Source organism: Uloborus diversus, chromosome 1 (assembly GCF_026930045.1).
Source record: "Uloborus diversus isolate 005 chromosome 1, Udiv.v.3.1, whole genome shotgun sequence".
NCBI lineage: Eukaryota > Metazoa > Arthropoda > Arachnida > Araneae > Uloboridae > Uloborus > Uloborus diversus.
The window spans coordinates 85801641-85822308 of NC_072731.1; the positions used below are offsets into that span (position 1 = coordinate 85801641).

General features: G+C 31.8%; 2 protein-coding genes across 3 annotated transcripts in view; one reads left to right on the forward strand and one right to left on the reverse strand.

Annotated features, from left to right (window-relative positions):
- LOC129230920 (N-alpha-acetyltransferase 15, NatA auxiliary subunit-like) overlaps positions 1-20668 on the forward strand; it is a 275701-nt gene that overhangs the window by 143033 nt on the left and 112000 nt on the right. The gene's annotated exons all lie outside the window — the stretch shown is intronic.
- The window catches only part of LOC129230936 (uncharacterized), a 28303-nt gene continuing 16729 nt past the window's right edge, over positions 9095-20668 (reverse strand). Inside the window, exons 1-2 of one of the 2 annotated variants that reach the window (XM_054865207.1) lie at positions 17579-19289; positions 9095-10059 (exon numbers count right to left, since the gene is read on the reverse strand). In XM_054865207.1, coding sequence (XP_054721182.1) covers positions 9133-10059; positions 17579-17641 — 990 coding nt within the window. In that variant the 5' untranslated portion in view covers positions 17642-19289 and the 3' untranslated portion in view covers positions 9095-9132. Of the gene's footprint in view, positions 10060-17578; positions 19290-20668 lie in introns of those variants that run through there. The other variant, XM_054865208.1, reaches the window with a different exon arrangement.

The following is a 20668-nucleotide window of genomic DNA, read 5'->3' on the forward strand; positions in this document are numbered from 1 at the left end:
CATTTCCGGCATTTGTTGACATTTTTGTCACATAGTGCACATACGTGACAGACTGTCAAGAGTAACGTTTAACACAAGATAATTTATTTCTATGACTATATGATTGGATATCAAAAGAAATCATCATGCATGTAATTCATTCGTCATGGAAATGATTTAACTGATATGCGAAATCTTGTCAAGATGCATTTTTCTTTCACACAGTACTAAAACCATAACCCTATAAACAGATTTTTGGCGAAATTCTTCCACTGTAAATGACAGCTTTTGCAGAGCATTAAAATAAAGTTGGCGATATATTTTAGTAATAAAAATTCCAAGCTTTTATTTTTTATTGTTCAAATTCTTAACGTTCTTTCTGGATTTTTCAATCTGTTCTGTGATAAATATTTTCAAGAAAATTTATTTGCATACTGTCCATTTCAGTTGAATTCTATAGTAACAAGGTTATTTAAATCATTTATGTGGAATTAGGTTAAGGAAAAGCAGTAATTTTTCAGCATGGCCCTAGTGTCCTCGAATTGAAAAACTGATATTTATTTAAATTCACTCAGAACAAGATAAATAAAATGTGTACTCACAGATATTTTTGATGTTACGCTGTTGCGAATGACGATTTCAAATGATGAATTACGCAAATAAAAAGAATACACATAACAAACTGTTTGTTTTGCCCAAAATGAACACATGGAACGCAATGTTTTAGTTTTTTCGGCAGTTTTGTAAATCACCGCAAGGTAGCCTGTTCGAGCTCTGGAGTTGCGAATTGACTACCAATTCAAAATTTGAGTTTTGAGGTATACTCATTGTAATCATAAAACATGTCTACAGTATTTTTTGCTCACTTGCACTTTTCACACTGCTGTAATTATTTATCTATATATTTTCTTGCTGTTACTGGAATCTGTTGATATGTATCTGGAATTATATACAATTTTTATACCTTGTATGTATTTTGCGAAATTCAAATAAGCAAGCTGAAGTTAAAAAAAAGGAAAAAACTTCGTGATGCATCGCTAAGTCGTGATGTAAGGTTAGCGATCCATCAAGATGTAGAAATTCCTACATCGCCCAGCCCTAGTTCCTATATTTTGTAGTCTTTTCTTCCTATTCCGGTGAAAAGCAGGTTTTTTTTTCCGAGGTCGAAAGTGTCCATGGAAACGGTCCTAATGTCTCGACTTTTGATGAAACATCACATGTTTCTTCCTCTTATGTATTTAAGAAGCATGAAGAAGATTTTTGATGAATCTCAAATGGTTTAGGTGTTTCAACCCAGGGGTGTGCACAGAAATTTCGGGGCCCATCACGAATGACTTCTATGGGTCACTTCCATACCGTTCTCATTTCTGGGGGGGGGGGGGGCTTGACCCCCCTTGACCCCTATATGGGTGCCCTTGCCCCTATTTCCCTTCATATACTAGGCATGTTTTTTAAGTAAGTACCATTATGAAATGAAAAAGAACAGGTACAGAGTACACACAGATAGAGCAAAGAAATTTATTGCACAAAAATCTACCTTCCTTACACTATTTTTTGACATTGTTCCTGCAATTTTTTGAGCATTTGTCATAGCGTGGTACAGGTTTTTATGTATCTATTCAGGGGTCTGTTCAGGATTTTTCACAGGGTCCGTTTTTTGTGAAAAGTCAAATAATTTTGTGAAAAATGAATTAATTTTGTGAAAAATGAAAAAATTTCGCAAAAAAAAAAAATCTTTTTTTTTTTTTTTTAAAGACGAAATTTTAGAATTTAGGGATGGCACAAACTGCATCAATTAAACTTAAAGTTGAGTGTTTTCCTCTTCTATGACGAGAAAATCATTCTGGATTTTTTTCCTGATATTTGGTGGGGGGGAGGCGGCATTGCTCTTTCAAGTATCAATATTTATCTACCATTCTGCATTATGTTAAATTATACTAGATATATTTCTGTACAGTATTTAAAACAATTGTAACAAAAATATAAATAAATAAAACAAAATTCAGAATAGGGTTCAGCATTCAACTTTTTGACCCAAGACACTCTTTAAAAGCACAGAATTTTGTTTAAAACTTATAAATTCCGTGATTTTAACAAAAATAAAAAGATATTTCAATTGTTTACCTCTTAACAAAGCGTAATAATCATCAAAAATTTGAAAAATCGGTTTCCCATAGCGGATGCAAAGAGATCGCAATTCTTAAAGTGAAGGCATCAAAAGTATAAAAACGGCTTGTAAAAGAAATATTTTTGATAAAATTATTTTAAAATTGCATTTTCGAGTCCTATGATAACATATCATTAATATCTGTGAGCACAGTTGATCCCCCCCCCCCAAAAAAAATAATAATAATAAAATAAAATAAACCATTTATTCAGCATTTTAATTTTTGACTCATAACAGAAAATGGAATTTTGCTTTAAAAACTTGAAATGAGAGTTCTAACAGAAATAAAGAGACTTTTCATTTATTTGAATCCTAATAAAGCAAAGTTAGCTTGAAAAAAAAACAAAATATGATTCTCATATCGGATGTTAAAAGATTGCATTTTTCAAAATGTACGCATCTAAAGAAAAAAAAAAACGGTAATTAAAAGAGTTTATTTAAAGTTAATCATCCTTGTTAGCATCGAAAAATCAAAACCCATATAATTTTCTCCCAAAATAACAATTAAACATCGCACCGCACCGTAAAAACGCAAATATTGACAAGCCGACAAAATGATGAGAATATTTTCTAATCAAGTCATTATAAAGGTTCAACGCCAGACCCTAAGTGGTGATAGTTTTGAAGTTGGTAACCCTATCTGAAGGGATCATATTTTTTCCTCACCCTTACTATCCCTTTGCAGTTCTAAGTTCATTTCGCAGATATATATTATTATTGTTTATTAAATCATGAGCGGAGAAAAGTGCTTACCAATGCCTTTTCAGAAAAGTTTACAACAACACCGCTGCTAATTAGCTGTGATAAAACAAACAACCATTATATTTATTTGCCAGTAGCAATTATTTATCGCTTGCAGGAGCATCGCAAGAGTGCCGATTTTTTCTTTCTTTCTTTTTTTTTTTCAAAATTAGCCGATTTTGTATAAGCTGATCCCTCTAATTTGACTTAAAAAAAGGTTCCAAAAATTATCGGTTTATACATAGAAATATGCGTTATTTTGCTTTCAGATTTGCTCTTTCAATAAACAATTTGTGACAGATCCGATCTTGTTTATCAGAATTTTGTGAAGGGTCCGTTTTGTTTGATCGGGATTTTGTGAAAGGTCCGTTTTGTTTGATCGGGATTTTGTGAAAGGTCCGTTTTGGTTGATCGGGTTTTTGTGAAGGGTCCGTTAACGGACCCAAATATCCTCTGGCCAGACCCCTGCTATTTGTAGAAAGTTGCCGCCTGTGTACTCAACTGTGGGGTAACATGTTCTCTGAGCTTATTATTGATGTTGGCCAGTGACCACCAAGGAAGGACTTAAGATGCCAAATAAAAAGAAAGTTACTGCAAGCAAGGTTGGGGCAAACTGGATGATGTTCAAAAAAGTCCGGCCAAAGCCGTGTAAGAGGCCTTATGGTTGTCTACATAGGGGGGCAACTTTCCACAAATAGGTATACAAAAACCTGTACCACGTATGATAAATGCTTGGAAAATCTCAGAGCAATGTCAATAAACAGCCTGAGGGTGGTATACTTTTGTCCAATAGATTTCTTTGCTGTACTTGTTCTTTTTATGTTTCAAAACAGTGCTTACTTTATGCAGGTGCCTCATATTTCATTCCTCATTTTGAACATCTTAGGCCCCCACTTCAGGCCCGGGCCAACAGGTGTCCTTTCTCCCCCTTGTACACGCTTTGTTTCAACTTGTTGTCAATGTTTTTCAAGATCAGATGACAGAACTGCAGTTTGTTCTATTATGGTAAACTAATTGTAGAAGATTCATTGATTACAAACCAGCATATAGTTTTTACAAGCATAATTTGGTGTTTCGTTTGAATTTGTTCTTTTAAAATTTATTTCTTTTATCAACTTTTCTTATTTTGCCCATTAATATACATAATTACTTTTAGTAATTTTCGTATTTTTCATGGAAATTACATAATTTAAAAGGGTTAAATACTTGTTTTATTCATGATCTGTTTTTAAATTAAAATACAAAATGTATTGTGGAAAGATGTAGTGAATACAAGAATTGAGAAATAAAAACCATATTCAAGTATTGCATTATTAATTAATAAATGCTTTTCAAATAATTACTTTCTGCATTTGAGATAGATGTAAATTCTTTTGTATCCTGCAGTTTATTCTTGTCTTATTAATTGATATTGTTAGCACCTACGTTTTCTCGTGAGAACTATAAAAGTATGATAGGATAATATAATTAGGAAATAAATTGCTGTTCATCTGGCTTAAATTTAAATTTGAATCCTTTTAATAGAGAATGTAATTCACACATGCTTCACAAAAAAAAAGCTGTGTTTTAGATTTTGATTTTTCTGCAGGCCATAATGTTTTCAATTCTTTTGAATTATGGAAATAATTTTATTGTATTGGGTAGCTTACAGTTGCGTTTTAACTTTTTTTTTTTTTAATTTTTCTATTTAGCAAATAAATAAATAATTGGAAGTTAAATTCCTTTTTATTATTTCAAGAAGTTTTTTAACTGATAATACAGAGCACTCAAGACTGAAATGATTCTATTATTTTGTTTCAATGCTGAAACCTCATTCACTTCAAGCAGCTTCACGAGTTTATACTTGTCTTTCACTGACGCTTCTGAGTCCTGTGGGGAAAGAGGATAACTTATTGGGCATGAAAAAACATTGGCTTAAAAAAAGCATGTGTACACATGTTTCCATTTCTTTTTATGATTTAGTAGGATGTAACCATATTTTTTTCTTCATTTTATATTTGGTATTACACTTATTTTGATGGGGACGTTAAAAGTCCTCTCGATCTATACCTTACACCCGTATGTCTTGGTAGTTTCCTTTTTACCTTATAGAAATTGAAAAGGGAATCTAATATAAAAATTAAAATATCCATGATTTGATCTTACCGGAATCCCGAGGCTTTCCTCTTGTTCGGGAAATTTCTATCTATTTGTAAAAATGCCTACATTTTTTTTTTTTTTTTTGAGAAAATCCTATATTTTTGTAAAAATCTCTATATATTTTTTGAAACATTCCTATAGTTTCCTATATTTTTTTTTTGTCATGTCACTTCTATTCCTGTACTTTACACTTAAAGTCAAAGAAAGAAAAAAGGGGAAAACCTAACAGAAGGCTTTAACGCATTCCAAAAATATTGCTAAAAAGAAAACAAAAAAAAATTGAAAATAATCAATTTAGTATTAAAAAATCAGGGGTCGTACCGGTCATTGAAATCCTGGAAAGTCACGGAAAAAATATTATCAAATTTCAGACCTGGAAAAGTCATGGAAAATTAATATTTTCATTAAAAGTCGTGGAAATTTATTTAAAGTCATAGAAAAATGTCTTGGGCAGTAGTAAAGAACAGTAGAAAATTAAAATTTAGAATGATTTAACTGTATTTCATGTAAAAGCTATAATACTCGAAAATTAAACGATCTCAAAAGCAAATCTGAGTTTAGGAATCCTATTACATCCGCTTCTGTACAGGGTTCGTACGGGTCATGGAAATCCTGGAAAGTCATGGGGAAAAAAAAAAACAAATTTCAGACCTGGAAAAGTCATGGAAAATTAATATTTTCATTAAAAGTCATGGAAATTATTTCAAGTCATGGAAAAATGTCTTGGGTAGTAAGAAAATAACAGTAGCTAAAAGTGCGATAGAAATATTGAGTGATTTAGTAATATTGCATGTAAATTGAACGATCTCGAAAACAAATTCGAGTTTTGGAATCCAATTTCATCCGCTTCTGTAATAGCCGCTCGCCTATTTCCATTATGTGATTTTACTACTGAGGCATCGCTTATTTTGAATTCACCATAATTTTCAGCACTTCTTCTATTTTATATTCTGTAGTAGTAGACATGCATGTTCTTGATTTTGCCACGCCCCCTCAAAAAGTGCAATTAAATTGCATCCAAGTTTGTTTCAACTACTTGTAAAAATTCCTTAATAATTTCATCAGAGTTTATCTCAATATGTTGAAGGCTTTAGAAATTGAAGGCTTCAGTCAGGCAATAGAACATGAAAATGAGGAAATTATAATATTCTAAAACAGTGATGCCCAATATACAGCTCGGTAAACTGATTATTGTGGCCAGTTGAAATGTCTGGTTGAGAAAAATGAATTTACTGAAAAATGTGGCTTTATTTTAATGAACAAATATACAGTCAAGTTACATGGGTGATTTGTGCACTATTGACACCAAAGGGCAATGTTTTTATGAAGTGAATTTATTATTGGAAACTTAGTAATAATAACTCATTCAATTTTTGTCCCATTATTATTATTCTGCCTTATTTAATAAATATTTATTCGACATTTAAACATCAGTGTATTACATTTCACTATATTTTTACTTTACTTGGATTTATACACTAAATACAAACAAGACTAATTTATTAGTTTTTGCAATGTGCACTGATATTTTTTCATTCACAAGTAAGTGCTCCAATGAGATAGTGGCATTCACGTAAAAGTTTTTCGAAGGCCTATTTCCGAAAATTGGCAAGTTTGACATTAAATAGTACTATTTTCTTCGTGTAATAAGGTCATGAAAATTTTTATGAAGTTATGAAAGAGTCTTGGAAAAGTCATGGAATTTTTTTATCCAAATTGAGTATGAACCCTGTCTGTAACACTTGCCCGCCTTTTTTTGTAATGTGATTTTACTGCTGCGACATCCCTAATTTTGAATTCACCATTATTTTTAGAACTTCTTTTATGTTATATTTGGTAGTAGTGGGCTTAGCATGTTCTTGATTTTACCACACCCACTAAAAAAGTGTAATTTAATTGCATCCGAGTTTATTTCAACCACTTGTAATTGTCAGAGTTTATCTTAATTTGTGAAAGCTTTAGAAAATGAGAACTTTAGTCAGGCGATAGAACATACAAATAAGGGAATTCTAATAAACTAACAGTAGTGCCCAACTTGCAGCTCACAAAATTGATCCATGTGGCCAGCTGTGATATCGCTGGTTCAGAAAAATGAATTTACTGACTAACATGACTTTACTTCAATGAATAAAAATACTGTCTAGTTCCATGGATGATTAGAAGCACTGTTGACACCAAATGGCAATATTTTTTTAAAAGTAAATTTGTGATCGGACTCTTAGTAATAACTCATTCAACTTTTGTCCCATTCATTACTATTTTGCCCTATTTATTAAATAACTACTAGGCATTTAAACATCAGTATTTTGCATTCACTATATTTTTACATAACTTAAGTTTATATGATAAAGGCAAATCATAGTTTATTTGTTTCTGCAGTGTGTACTGATATTTTTTAGTCAAGTAAGTGCTTTGATGAGGTAGTGGCATTCATGTAAAAGTTTTGTTAATGCCCACTTACAAAAATTGGCAGATTTGACGTTAAGTAGTACCATTCTCTTCATTTAATGAGGTCATGAAAATTTTTATAAAGTCATGAAAAATTCTTGGAAAAGTCATGGAATTTTTTCATCCAAATTGAGTATGAACCCTGAAAATTAATAATTGGAAAGTAGGGTTTTGAAATGGGGAAAATGTGTGTGTAAGTCGGTCTATCTGTCTGCCCCCCTCCCCCCAATAACTGTTGAGTGAATAACCCAATTCAAATAAACATTTTTTTTTGTGTGTGAAAGATCTTGGCGAGAATGCCTAGTTCCTACATATTTAACTTTTTGATTTGAACTGTTCAAAAGTCCTCAACATTAGCGCCTAAGGAGAAACTTAATGCCGATATAGATCCGAAACTTTAAGTTGGATTTGCTTCAAAAGAACTTTGTTCTTACTAAACAAAAACAGTGTAAGGATTTTTTTTTTCCACATAAGTTTGCAATACTATACTCTATAATGCATGTAAGAAAATGCACCAATCTTTTTTCTTTGTTAGAAAATCTTTTAGAAAAAACATTGATCATTGCATACACAAAATTATCAAACATTATTCAGGAACGAACATGGATATGTATTACGACTTATTTTCAAAAATAAATTAGAATTACTTCCAAAAGATGTGAAATATTTAGTATTTTATTATTAGAATTTTGATTCACAGGTTAACATTTTTGTAGAATTGTCAAACAATCATCAACTTATACCAATTATTTGGTTTAATTCTCGCTGGAAATTTTAAAATTTTATGAATAATGTTTTTATTGCCGCGTTTTAAATTGATTGAAATAAAGGAAAACTTACGTGAAAAATTGTCAAACTTATTGCTCACTGCGCAGAGACATCAAAATCTTCACTACATTTTTATGCTAGCATCTTTTTGGGATATGAGTTTCAAAAAAATTGAAAATGGTCGAGCGCACTTATCTGTTGAATCTGTATGGAATGACCTAAACTGTGTTCATCATTCTGTTATCAGGTACAAGTGTTAAGAACTTGCCGGTCATTCTAAAGTTTCCCCATTTGGGGAGGGGGGGGGGCAAAGTTATAAAATCAATGCATTTTATGGGGAAAAAAGTGGCAAAACATAATCAAAAATACATAATTTCATGATTTTTAAATCTAGGGAATGTCAGTTGACTCCCTTGGCCCCCTTGATTACCCAATGAACGGGCCTTGTTTGCACATGCATTTATTGAATATATTTTATTATGTTGGGCTCTATTTGTATGTTGTCTTAATTTATTCAAAAGATGGCAGTACAAGAAAATTTTAAAAAAAATGGTCTTATGAAAAATGGTTTTACATGGCTTCAATTAAGAAAGTCATTATTTTTTAAATTATCAGAAAATATTGATTGATATGTATGATTGGGTGCTTCGTTATTGATGATTCTGCGGAACTGCAAAGTATTCTGTTTGTGTAAGTAAACAGGTATTAGTAATCATGCATAAAAACCTGATTGAATTGTTCAGCGAATGTGCAAATTGATGGAATAGTAAATAACTTTTTCGATCCTAACTGAATGAAACTGAAGACTTATAAAACAATTTTATACAAAATGGTTTGTATGGTAAAGTGCAATGTTTAATAAATAAATTCTATTTTTGTACACAATTTTTTCATAAAGATATTTGCCTTTGATATCCATTTCGTTTTCTAACTCTTTTTATATGCTTGTTGAACAGTGGAGGCTCTTTAACTGTAAATATACCACCATGTAAAATCAGTAAGTGGTCTCTTTTGACGTTTTCAGGTTCTGTTAAATGATTTTCTCCAGAATCACTAAGTCTGTAGTGCCTTAATTTCTTTTGCCTATCAAATTCTTCTATATTAATTCTTTCCTCGTTGAAACGAAAAATTTTGGGGTATTCCGTGTCCCGTCCAATAATTAAATTATAATCCTTCAGCAATGGGTTGTTAAATGTTTCTGGTAGATCCGGCCTTTGAGGTTGAATATCAACTGTGGGTTGCCACACTCGTTTTATTTCTGGGGGTAAGGTTGGAAATGAGAATTCTGGAAAGTTTGGAAATGGATCTTTATGACCCTGAAAAATCTCTGGAAAGCTGGGAAATGGTGGAAAGTTAGGTATGGGTGGGAAATCTTTAGTGAAAGGATCAAAATGATGTACAAATGGTTTAAATGCATCATTATGGTGCTGAAACATTGCTCTATATTCAAATCTATGAGGTTCAACTTGAGTGAAGAAAAATGTTGCTCCTTTGTTTTTAAGATTTTCCTTTGGCAATTCAGAAAACATTGGCTGTGCTGTTTGCTGATTTTTGATTAAGTGTTTAGTTGTGTAATGAGAGTTTTTATGAAATGCTGGAATTTCTTTTGTAGTTAAGTATTCATCTTTTTTCACATTAGTTTCTTCTGTCTCATAATTTCTTCTTTGCAAAGAATATGATGTTTCGTTACAATTTGTGCATTTGGAATTGGACTTTGGCAGTGCATTTTGCTGTAGTCTCATCCCGTACTTGATTGGCTCTGATCTTGCTGACTTGAATAGAAAAATGGACATCAGCTCCCAAAGTAGAATACAATCCTAGGTCAAAAGATTTCAAAGAAAAAATTAATGCATAAAAATAGAAAAAAATTTTGAAAAAAAAAATAGAACCGACTTCAAAATTGCTCTAAAAAGTGAAAAATAATTTTATTCTTTAAACACCATCGATAATGCTTTTAAACATAATTTTTGAAGTTGGCGCAAAAACAAAACGTAAAATCCAGTGTAACCATGCTTTGTTCATATTTTTTTTCAGAAAAGCATCCAAAGTTACGAACGAAACATTTATATCGCTATTCAAATATGACGTCATCAATGCATAATGTATGTGATAGTGAAGAAACTGGTCCTGGTTAAATTTATAGTTTTATTTGAGTTATGGCTGTGAATGATTTTATCTATCGTTTTTGCGCCAACTTCAAAAATTATGTTTAAAAACATTATCGATGGTGTTTAAAGAATAAAATTATTTTTCACTTTTTAGAGCAATTTTGAAGTCGGTTCTATTTTTTTTTTTTTCAAAATTTTTTTATTTCATTCTTTTTAGTGTAAATGTAGGTATTTCAGAAATAATAAGAAGTTACCATCACGAAACTTCACATTTTTTGCTTAAAAATGCTCCATACTAAAAAAAAAAACTATTGACACGCGTTAAACTTTAAGCGATTGGCACTAAAAACTTATCTTTGTTCCTCTCTGGAAATCATGCGTAGTTAATTTGAATTATAACCATTTAAGTATTACGTTTTTCCTAACTAATTTACATTCCACAGCATCTAAGTTGCTCATGATGCAATCCTGTATTTTCTTACTTAATCCCGATCATCTGTTATCGGCATAGAAAGCCAAATGAAGCGAATACTCGTTAGTCTCAACTCGAGATCTTTATTCAGAACCACGAATGAACGTTACATCTCCTTATATACAACTTGAGAAAGTGCTGGAACTTTCCAGACTTGGAAAGATACAGAAATTAATGGAAAATTCGAGAAAATACGGGAAACAGTAGAAACGAAATTTTAGTAAAATTCACTTTTTCCTAGTCTGGATTTGAACTCGGGTCGCTCGTGTGGGAGGCGAGAATTCTACCACTGAGCCACCGTTATCCACGGATGAAAAGTGCGAACTTCGCTACAAAATCATTTAATAGGGAAATTGCATAAAATTTACTGTTTTTTGCCCATAACTTTTTTTCTAAAGAACAAATATGGTCAAACAAAGTAATGGGACCTAAGTCGAGCCATCCCCTATCCATTAAAAAAAGAATCATCAAAATCGGTTCACTAGGTGAGACGCTATGAGTGGACAAACAAACAAACAAAAAAAAAACATACATACGGTATGAATTGATAACCGCCTCCTTTTTGAAGTCGGTTAAAAAAGGTTTCACAAGAAAATAAGAGTGTTTAAAGCTTAAAAATGTGTTAAGCCAGGAATATGCTTATGTCACCTATGGTTTGCCAGACGAATATCTGCATTTGGCCTTTAGCTTTACTGCAAATTTATTTAAAATACTCCTTTCTTTTTATTAGTGAATGATATTATAGAACTTCAGATTTTTTTTCATACCAATTTTTGTTTTGGCTTATGCACTAGTTTAGAATCATTCCCAGGATGCAACAATAACTGTTAAGTTGTAATAAAACTGGTTATGTACATGAACTCCTGAAAATGATGGGGAAAACAAAATTAGTGATGTCCAAGTGTTAGAACCACATTGTAAACAAAATCGGACTTTTTTTTTTCCATAAGGGGATGCAATTGAATTTCAAAATGCCTAAAATTGAGACTTTAGAGTAAAAAGCAGGTAAAATGGGTAAATAGTGCTCTTAATTGTTTAAAAGTTAATGAGTATACATCAGGCTTGGAGTAATTGCCATTTATATATTCATAATGTGAGTAATCTGTTACGTTTTTGTGTAATCATAATCTGTCTAGGGTACTCCCGTAATCATAATTGAAATCCTAATAAGGATTTTCATGCTTAATCGCAACTGTAATCTCAGTAAAAGAATCCGTAATTTCCCCTTGTAATAGTGTAATCTTGACTTTCCAAAAGGGAAAAAATTTAAGCCACCCTTTTACTAATGTATGGAAAGATAATATAGTTCAATAGTAACATAGAAAACGACTTCTTCAGGGGTCTGGCCAGAGGATATTTGGGTCCGTTAACGGACCCTTCACAAAAATCCGATCAACCAAAACGGACCTTTCACAAATTCCAGATCAAACAAAACGGACCTTTCACAAAATCCCGATCAACCAAAACAGACCCTTCACAAAATTCTGATAAACAAAAACAAATCTTTCACAAATTGTTTATTGAAAGAGCAAATCTGAAATCAAAATAACGCGTATTAAACCGATAATTTTTTAAACCTTTTTTAAAGTCAAATTAGAGGGATCAGCTTATACAAAATCTGCTAGTTTTGCAAAGAAAAAAAAATCGGTAATCTTGTGATGCTACTGCAAGCGATAAATTGCTACTGCCACCAAATAAATGTAATGCTTGTTATTTGTTTCTTGGAAAGAAATTTACAGCTGAAAATAAGTTTAGTTTTAAATAATTTTGTTTGTTTTATCACTGCTAATTAGCAGTGGTGCTGTTGTAAACTTTTCTGAAAAAGCTTTGGTAAGCACTTTTCTCGCAGCGGCTGATGATTTAATAAACAATAATAATATATATCAGCGAAATGAAATTAGAACTGCAAAGGGAAGGGTGGGAAAAAATATGATCGCTTCAGATAGGGTTACCAACTTCAAAATTATCGCCATTTAGCGTCTGGCGTTAAACCTTTACAACGACTTGATTGGAAAATATTCTCATCATCTCACCAAATTGTCAATACAGTGAAACCTGTGTAAGTTGACCACTTGTGGTGCACTACTTTAGTGGTCAACTTAAACAGGAGGTCAACATATAGAGGTTCAATTATATGATATAGATCTAATTCCGTGCCTGAAAATAGCGGTCAACTTAAACAGGTGGTCAACTTACAAGGGTGGTCAACTTTACAGGTTTTACTGTATTTGTGTTTTTATGGTGCTGTACGATGTTTAACTGTTATTATGGGAGAAAATTATATGGGTTTGATTTTTCAATGCTAACAAGAATGATTTCCGTTAAATAAACTGTTTTACTTGCCTTTTTTTTTTCTTAAATGTCTACATTTTGAAAAATACAATCTTTTAACATCCGATATAAGAATCATGTTTTGTTCTTTTTTCAAGTTAACTTCGTTTATTAAGATGCAAATAAATGAAAAGCCTCTATTTTTGTTAGAACACGCATTTCAAGTTTTTAAAGCAAAATTCCATTTTCTTTTATGAGTCAAAAATTAAAATGCTGAATCAATGGTTTAATTTTATTTTTGCTTTAACTGTGTCCACAGATATTAATGACATGATTATCATAGGACTCTGAAATGCAATTTAAAAATAACTAATAAAAAATATTTCTTTTACAAGCCATTTTTATGCCTTTGATTCCTTCACTTAGAGAATTGCGATCTCTTTGCATCTGCTATGGGATTCCGATTTTTTGAATTTTTGATGTTTAGTCTGTTTTGTTAAGAAGTAAATAAATTAAATCTCTTTTTATTTTTGTTAAATTCACGAAATTTATAAGTTTTAAACGAAATTCTGTGCTTTTTTAAGAGTCTTGGGTCAAAAAGTTAAATGCTGAACCCCTCCCCCCCTCGTCTAAATTTTATTTATTTATTTATTTATTTTTTTTTTTTGTTACATTTATTTTAAATGTTGCACACAAATATTTCTAGTATAATTTAACATAATGTAGAATGGTAGAAAAATATTGCTACTTGAGGGAGCGATGCCGCCCCCCCCCCCCCCCCGCTCCGCCAAATGCTAGAAAAACACCCCAGAATTATATTCTCAACATAGAAGAGGAAAACACTCTACCTTTAAGTTTAAATGATGCAGTTTGTGCCCGCTCTAAATTCTAAAATTTCGACTTAACAATTTATTATTATTATTATTATTATTATTTTTTTGCGAAATTATTTGATTTTTCACAAAATTCACTTTTCACAAAATTATTTTATTTTTCACAAAAAACGGACCCTGTGAAAAATCCTGGACAGACCCCTGTTCTTTCTTTAAACGACTATTCAGTACTCGTCCCCACTCGTCCCTGCATTTGTATTTCAGTGATTCTTTAAACACTCTTGCCTTTACACGTGTTACATTCATTTTTTGCTACATGACATCTAATCTAAACCTAGGTGAATAAAAAAATTTTCGTATGTTTTCAAAATAATTTCTCGCATAATTTCATCTTAAATGTATGTTTATATGTTTACAACTGGTATTATTTTTAATTAATGAATATGTATGAAAGTAAAAAGTTTGCATTGATAGATTTTATAAAATTTGTTTACGTTTTATTGTATCAAGGAATTAACACAAATTTTGAAATTTAATTATCTTTTTATGCCACATTTTTAAAGTGAGAAAAATTGCACTTCACTGCTGCATTAAAACTGTGATGTATAAATATTATTATAAAATACTCATTTATGCAAAAAAAAAAGTTGACTTGAAAGTGGAAATAATAGCAAAACATGTTATGCCCAATCTATTTTTTTTTTAATGAGTGTTAAGTTGAAACCTTTTAACACTTGTAAAGTACAATTTCTTTAGTAAGTGGTTGATTCAAGAATGAAATCAAAGCTTATGCAAATAGCTTATGAAATGATCATAAAATTGATCCTGTAGAGTTGTGGGGGTCTAACACCCATATGTATCCTTTTGCTAAAAATAATACTACTCAAGTATTTTTTAAATTTCTGCATCATGTGCTCCAGTTCAAGGATTGTTAAGCATTGCTGGAAATGTTTTCACTTCTCAAAGAATGAGAAAAAAACCCTGACATCTTTGAAATATTAATTACATTTAAATGCATTTAATTCATTTTTTTTTAATTTTCAATTGTTTAGTTCCTTATCTTTTATTTATTTTCTGCATATTTTATTAAATTTCAGTTTTTCTAAGAACCATACGAGTTTTTTTTTTTTTTAATAGCTGCATATTAAATTAACTCATTATATACTAAATAACTGAGAATACAATGCTGAAATATATCACACAATTTTCAGAAATTATAAGCTCTAAAATGTTAAGCAGTTTAGCAGTAAGTTATTGTCCTTAAGCTAGCCTCTTAACTGCGTAGCCCAAGCTGAGCTCAAGGTGAGGTTTATGGTCCTTTAACTGTGTAGCTCGAGACCCCTTGAAAAGGGGTAAAGGGCTTTCCCGCAAGACTCTTAGTCCCTTTATCGCGGGTGCTCTAAGACAAATTCCGAAAAAGGAGCAGCTGTGAGCCGATGGGGCGCGTTCCTTATTTCCACTTACTGGACAGGTGCACGTGTTCGAGAGAAACCAGTAAGTTCGTCCCATGCTGCTTGAAATGGATGTGTACTCGAAAATTAATTATGTATTTTTAGATTAAAGTTAGTAACTAAAAATCCATGTTCTCGCAAGATGTATATCAATCTGAAAATGAAATTTTCATTGTAATAAATCAAGTACAAAAAGGTTAGGATTAGAGATCTCAGTCTAAATCGTAAATCGTAATTAGTCTGTTCAAATATGAATAACCGCTGTCGAGTATTACTTGAAGTAATAATTGTAGTTTTAAAAAAAATATAACTTTAATGTATTTTATAAAAGCAAAGCTGGTGTCTGTAAACAATGCCCGATGGAATATATTACACTTAACCTGTAAAATGTTTTTATCATGTTTTTAATTTTTTAACAGTTAATTATTGACTACTTTTAATGCAAAGTTCGGGAATGAGCTGAAAACTTTCTAGTAACGCAGCAGTGTTTCAAAAAACTGAATTTCAAAATTTTCCAAAAAAAAAAATGCAATTTTACAGAAGGTTTAAAATAATAAATAATTAACTACCATTGTGCAAAAAAAACCTGAAATGTTTCAAAAAAATCCTGACATTTATTTTGGGGTTACAAGCCCATTTTTTATTGCGAAAAAGGAGTGATCTTGTTGATATAAGCACTTTTTTTTTCTTTCAGAAATTAGATTATTTTTTATGATGTGTTCCATCACTAACCCCTTATTCTTCACCAACCCTTAGAACGAAGTATGGGGGATTTTTTTGAGCAAGCAGTAATTGTGCTTATTATCTGCACTTGATCAAAGTTGATGTTGCTCTAATTTTTCAGCTTGGCATGACAACAAGTCTAAGCTAACTGGCAAAATCGCTAGATTTTATTTTTAATTGCAGGGAGGGGGGGGGGGGACACGCACACACGCTTCTTTTAATGGAAAAAATTATCTATATAGATAATTTTAAATAGCAAAACTACTTCTAAATACAAAATTTCCAAAGTACTCATTCCCATCATTTAGGATTGATAAGAAACAAAAAAAAGATAACGTTATACGCTGCAAATAATCTTTATGATACGAGTACTGGTGTATATGTGTCATAAAATCTGTATTTTCATTACCGCATCCTCATCACCATTTCTTTTTTCATGGATGTGCCTTGTATTATCTATTCTAGAAAATCACCAGTCATAATGTAACGGGTGCAAATTTCTCGGCCATTTTCATTCCATTCCTGTTGTAGAGATAATAAGGAACTCAATGAGGTCTCGAGCGGAATTCGTGTTTGCGAAAAACATAATTTGAATTCTAGACGCCAAAATTCAAATGAATGCTGGGTATTGGATGTTCATTTCTTTACTACAATTTTACTCAATTTTAATGGATACTCTTCCAAAAAATGGAGAAGGCTTCTACACTTGTCATAATTTTTTTCAATGATATTTTGTAACCCAATTCTGTTAAAATGTATTAATTTGTGGACTGCTACCGCTATGAGTAACCGCTCCTTCTCTCCAAAGAAAATTCGAACTTATCCCGGGCCGCCCTTTGGATGGGCATACCGGGTCTATAGTACCGGGGCCCCTGAAGCTTTGAGGGGCCTGCAATGTCATAAAGCTGTTTTTTCAAAAAATATTTTACCAATTTCACCAAAGAAATAAAGCAATTTACTAAAAAAGAAACAAGAAGTTCCGTCTTGAACTAAACGAGCCTACTTTCCCGTATACCCATATCTACTTTCTAGTATCTGATCAATATTTTCAAACACAGCTAAAATCACAAATTGTTTCAATCTTTTTTTTTTTTTTTTTTTTTTTTTTTTTTTGAGCCGATTTCTAGGAATAGAATATGCCTCACTCATACAAAAAAGAAATGCGTAAAAAAAATAAAAAAAATGAACGAACAAATAAAATAGCAGCACCTATTAAACAAAGCAGCTAATACTTTTTTCCATTAAAAAAAAATCTTAACCACTTTCAAAAAGAAAAAAATATATTAAGCTCATGAAAATAAATACATCATTATACAAAAAGAAAGAAAAACGTTTGTTTTTCCCCTTTTGCCAAAAAAAAAAATCTTTTTAACTGAATTAATGTACTTTCCAAAATAAATGAAAACAATAAAATGTGAACTTAAAAAAGTAATTTTCATTCTCAAAAAAAGGGGGGGGGGCAGGACTGAAATCGGTACCGGGCCCCATTCCTGGTAGCGGCGACCTTGGTTATATCCCCCTTCCTCGAGGTATTCTGGCATTGATGGAGCACATGTCTGGATCCATGTCTTTGGATATCTTTTTTTGCACTTTTTCTACCTCACAAAATGCCTTTCCTTCATGTTCTTAATAAATTTCCTACAACGAAATAAGTAAAAATCTGTAAAGTTAAATAGGAAAGACAAAAGAGAATAACAGCTTTGAAACAGTCCAAATTTACAACATTTGTAACCATTTTTGCAAACAGACTCTTCAGTTAGGAGTTCGTAGACGTCTTTTTTGAATGACAATACATATAACATATACGATAAAGTTTTTTTTTTTAATACAATTGCTAATGAATTTTTTGCCGTCTTCAAATTATTAATATAAGACAGGATAAGTTATAAATGTCTCAGTCTGAATTTCATTGTTTGAAAACCTAGGTTGGAACATAGAAAACACTAGCACATCCAATTATTAGATCAGTTTTCCTCAAGTCACTTGTGATGCAAGTTAATACCAGACTTTGGGTACCATATAAAAATTTATGCAGCAAAACTATAAACCATTTAATAATTAAGACTGCATTATTGTAATAGTATTTGAGACATTATCTAGATTTTAGGCATGCGTTTGTAAAAAAATAAAAATAGCTTTGCTAATCATAGTAAAATCATTTCGCAAATAGTAAGCTTCGCAGTTTTAATAAGCCATTCAATTATGCATAGAATAGAATTAATTTAATGTTGCACTTTTGTGGTAAAGTAAAGTAATTTCAACTTCAATCAATTTTTATTTCTTTTTAAAAGTTTTTTTTTTTTTTAAATTAATTGGATTGCTGAAGTTTCAAAAGTTGAATAGTGAATTTCAATAACTAAACTGGGTGACTAGCACTAATAAAATGTGCGATGTCTGAAAAAATGTAAAAATCATACTCGAAATTTTGTAATAAAATGCTTAGAAAACAGCTTCTAAAACTGGCAGAATTTGAAAAAGGTTCCCAGAACAACCCTAATAAGAAGAGAGAAAGCCAAGTGAATACATTCCAACCTCAAACTGTCATCGTCAACCCACCTCTCATGGAAAGCGTCCCCTCCCACTCTTTAGTAAACTATCGAGAACTGGTTTACCATAATGGCTAGATTGATCAAGCAGAAGCTCCTTGGTAAATCAATGAGAGTAGCAACACAGGAGGTCCCGGAACCAGCAGTGTTGCTGTGAAAACAACATAGCTCTTCGAAATGTTTACACAAAAACTGACCCTTTTTGGCGTAGAAGTTCTCACAGTAAAGAGGCTAGCGCTAAGGCAGAACTACTGCAATGTCAAAATAATAATGAACAGCTGAGTCAAAAACAATATGCACTGTATATACATTTAAATAAGAGTGTGCCTCAGGGGCGTAGCTAGGGGGAGTTTTGGAGACAACCCCCCCCCCTCCGAAACGTTAGTCTCAAAAAAAAAGAGAGAAAAAGAAGAGGGAAGAGAAAGAAAAAAAGAAGAAAAAGAAAAAGAAATCAAAATGACTTTTTTCTGTGTAACAAAGATCAAAAATTCACTTCGCTCCCCTCCTCCCCAATGCCATTGAAAATCTGCTCCATGAGTGACCCTCAAGTATAAAGACGCCTCCCTCTGCTGCTACAATTTTTTGATAATTGAGTGAAATTCGACACTTCGCTTTAGAAATGAGATTGTTTGTTAAATCCACGTATAGGCAGCCTTTATTTGTCATAGATTCTGCAAATTGTTAAATATGTTTAATTTTATGAGCCGTGCAGTGGGAATATTGCATTCAGTCGAATCTGTATATTTTGAATTACGGAGGCTTTAAAAAGCTTTTTATAGAAATTTGAAATATTATAGTGAAAATTTGAAATTGATACTAAAGACAATATAGACTCTTGATTAAAATTCCTCTTTATTAGTTTTGTTAGGTATTTATCTTATTATTACATTATTAAGTGCTTTATTGTGAGTTTAAGGAATCATTTTGACAGTAAAAGAAACTTTAAGCATATCTTTTTCAAGAAAAAGTCTTTTATTGCTTTTTGGTCCCTGATTTTTTTTTTTTTTTTCGATTCATTATTTATCCTCTTGAGGTTAGCAATTGCAACAAATCTAACTTGGCCAGTAGTCTACGATTTTCCTTTTTTCATCACTTGAAAAAAAACTTATACTTTCTTTTCACTCCTATCATTTCGGTTTTCTAAGGAATCACAATTTTAAGAAAGAGAGCTTCCAAAGAACAGTACTAATCCAGACAACAGAGCAAATGGCTTTTAACTTAAATGACCTTTAACCATGAACTTTAATGTTCATCTTATCATGCCAAACCTGTGAATTTCACCCCTTAACTCTTCTTCCAAGAAAATGCGCAAACGACTGTCCTTTGGTTAATCTTCCTGGAAAGTCCATTCGTGGAATGCATTTACTGCCTCCTCAGCTCTTGAAGACAATTCCTCTGTTTCTGAGTTGAAGAAAATGTTTTTGTTTGCTGCTTTGAAGATCATTGGGCTTCAAATCCGTTAATGATAGCATAACCGGAATTCGAGACGATAGAGGTTTTTGTTGGTCTGATCTCGTGTGTGTCATAGGTCATAGTCAAAACGACCTTTGCTAACCAGAGTATCCATTGCAATCACATTGATTCTTCAGCCAGTATTTACTGCGTATTCTTTTGGAAACGTACTGTCTGTTTAAAGTAGTACATTCTAAGTGAAAGTTGTTGCATAATGAAACGAACAAGACCGATAACAAGCTTGTTTCAACTCAAAGGAAAAAAATTAAAATGACGAAAAGGATTGCTCTAAAAAGAGAAAGTTAACGTCGTCTGAAGAAAACGAAGTACAGTCTGCAAAGCAGCGTTAGTCCCATCGGACCCTTCTGAAGGTAATTTTATTTTAATTCAAAAGAAAAACTGCATAGCATTACATGAATAAAATGTTTGAAAACGAGATGAATCTAGATTATTTCTATTAGCTTGGTTCGGATTAAAAAGTAGAAAATAAAAAAGACCTCTGTTTATAATACCCGAAAATTGCTGTTGCTCTCTCAAATACATATATTTATGTAAATTCGAAAGCAGCTA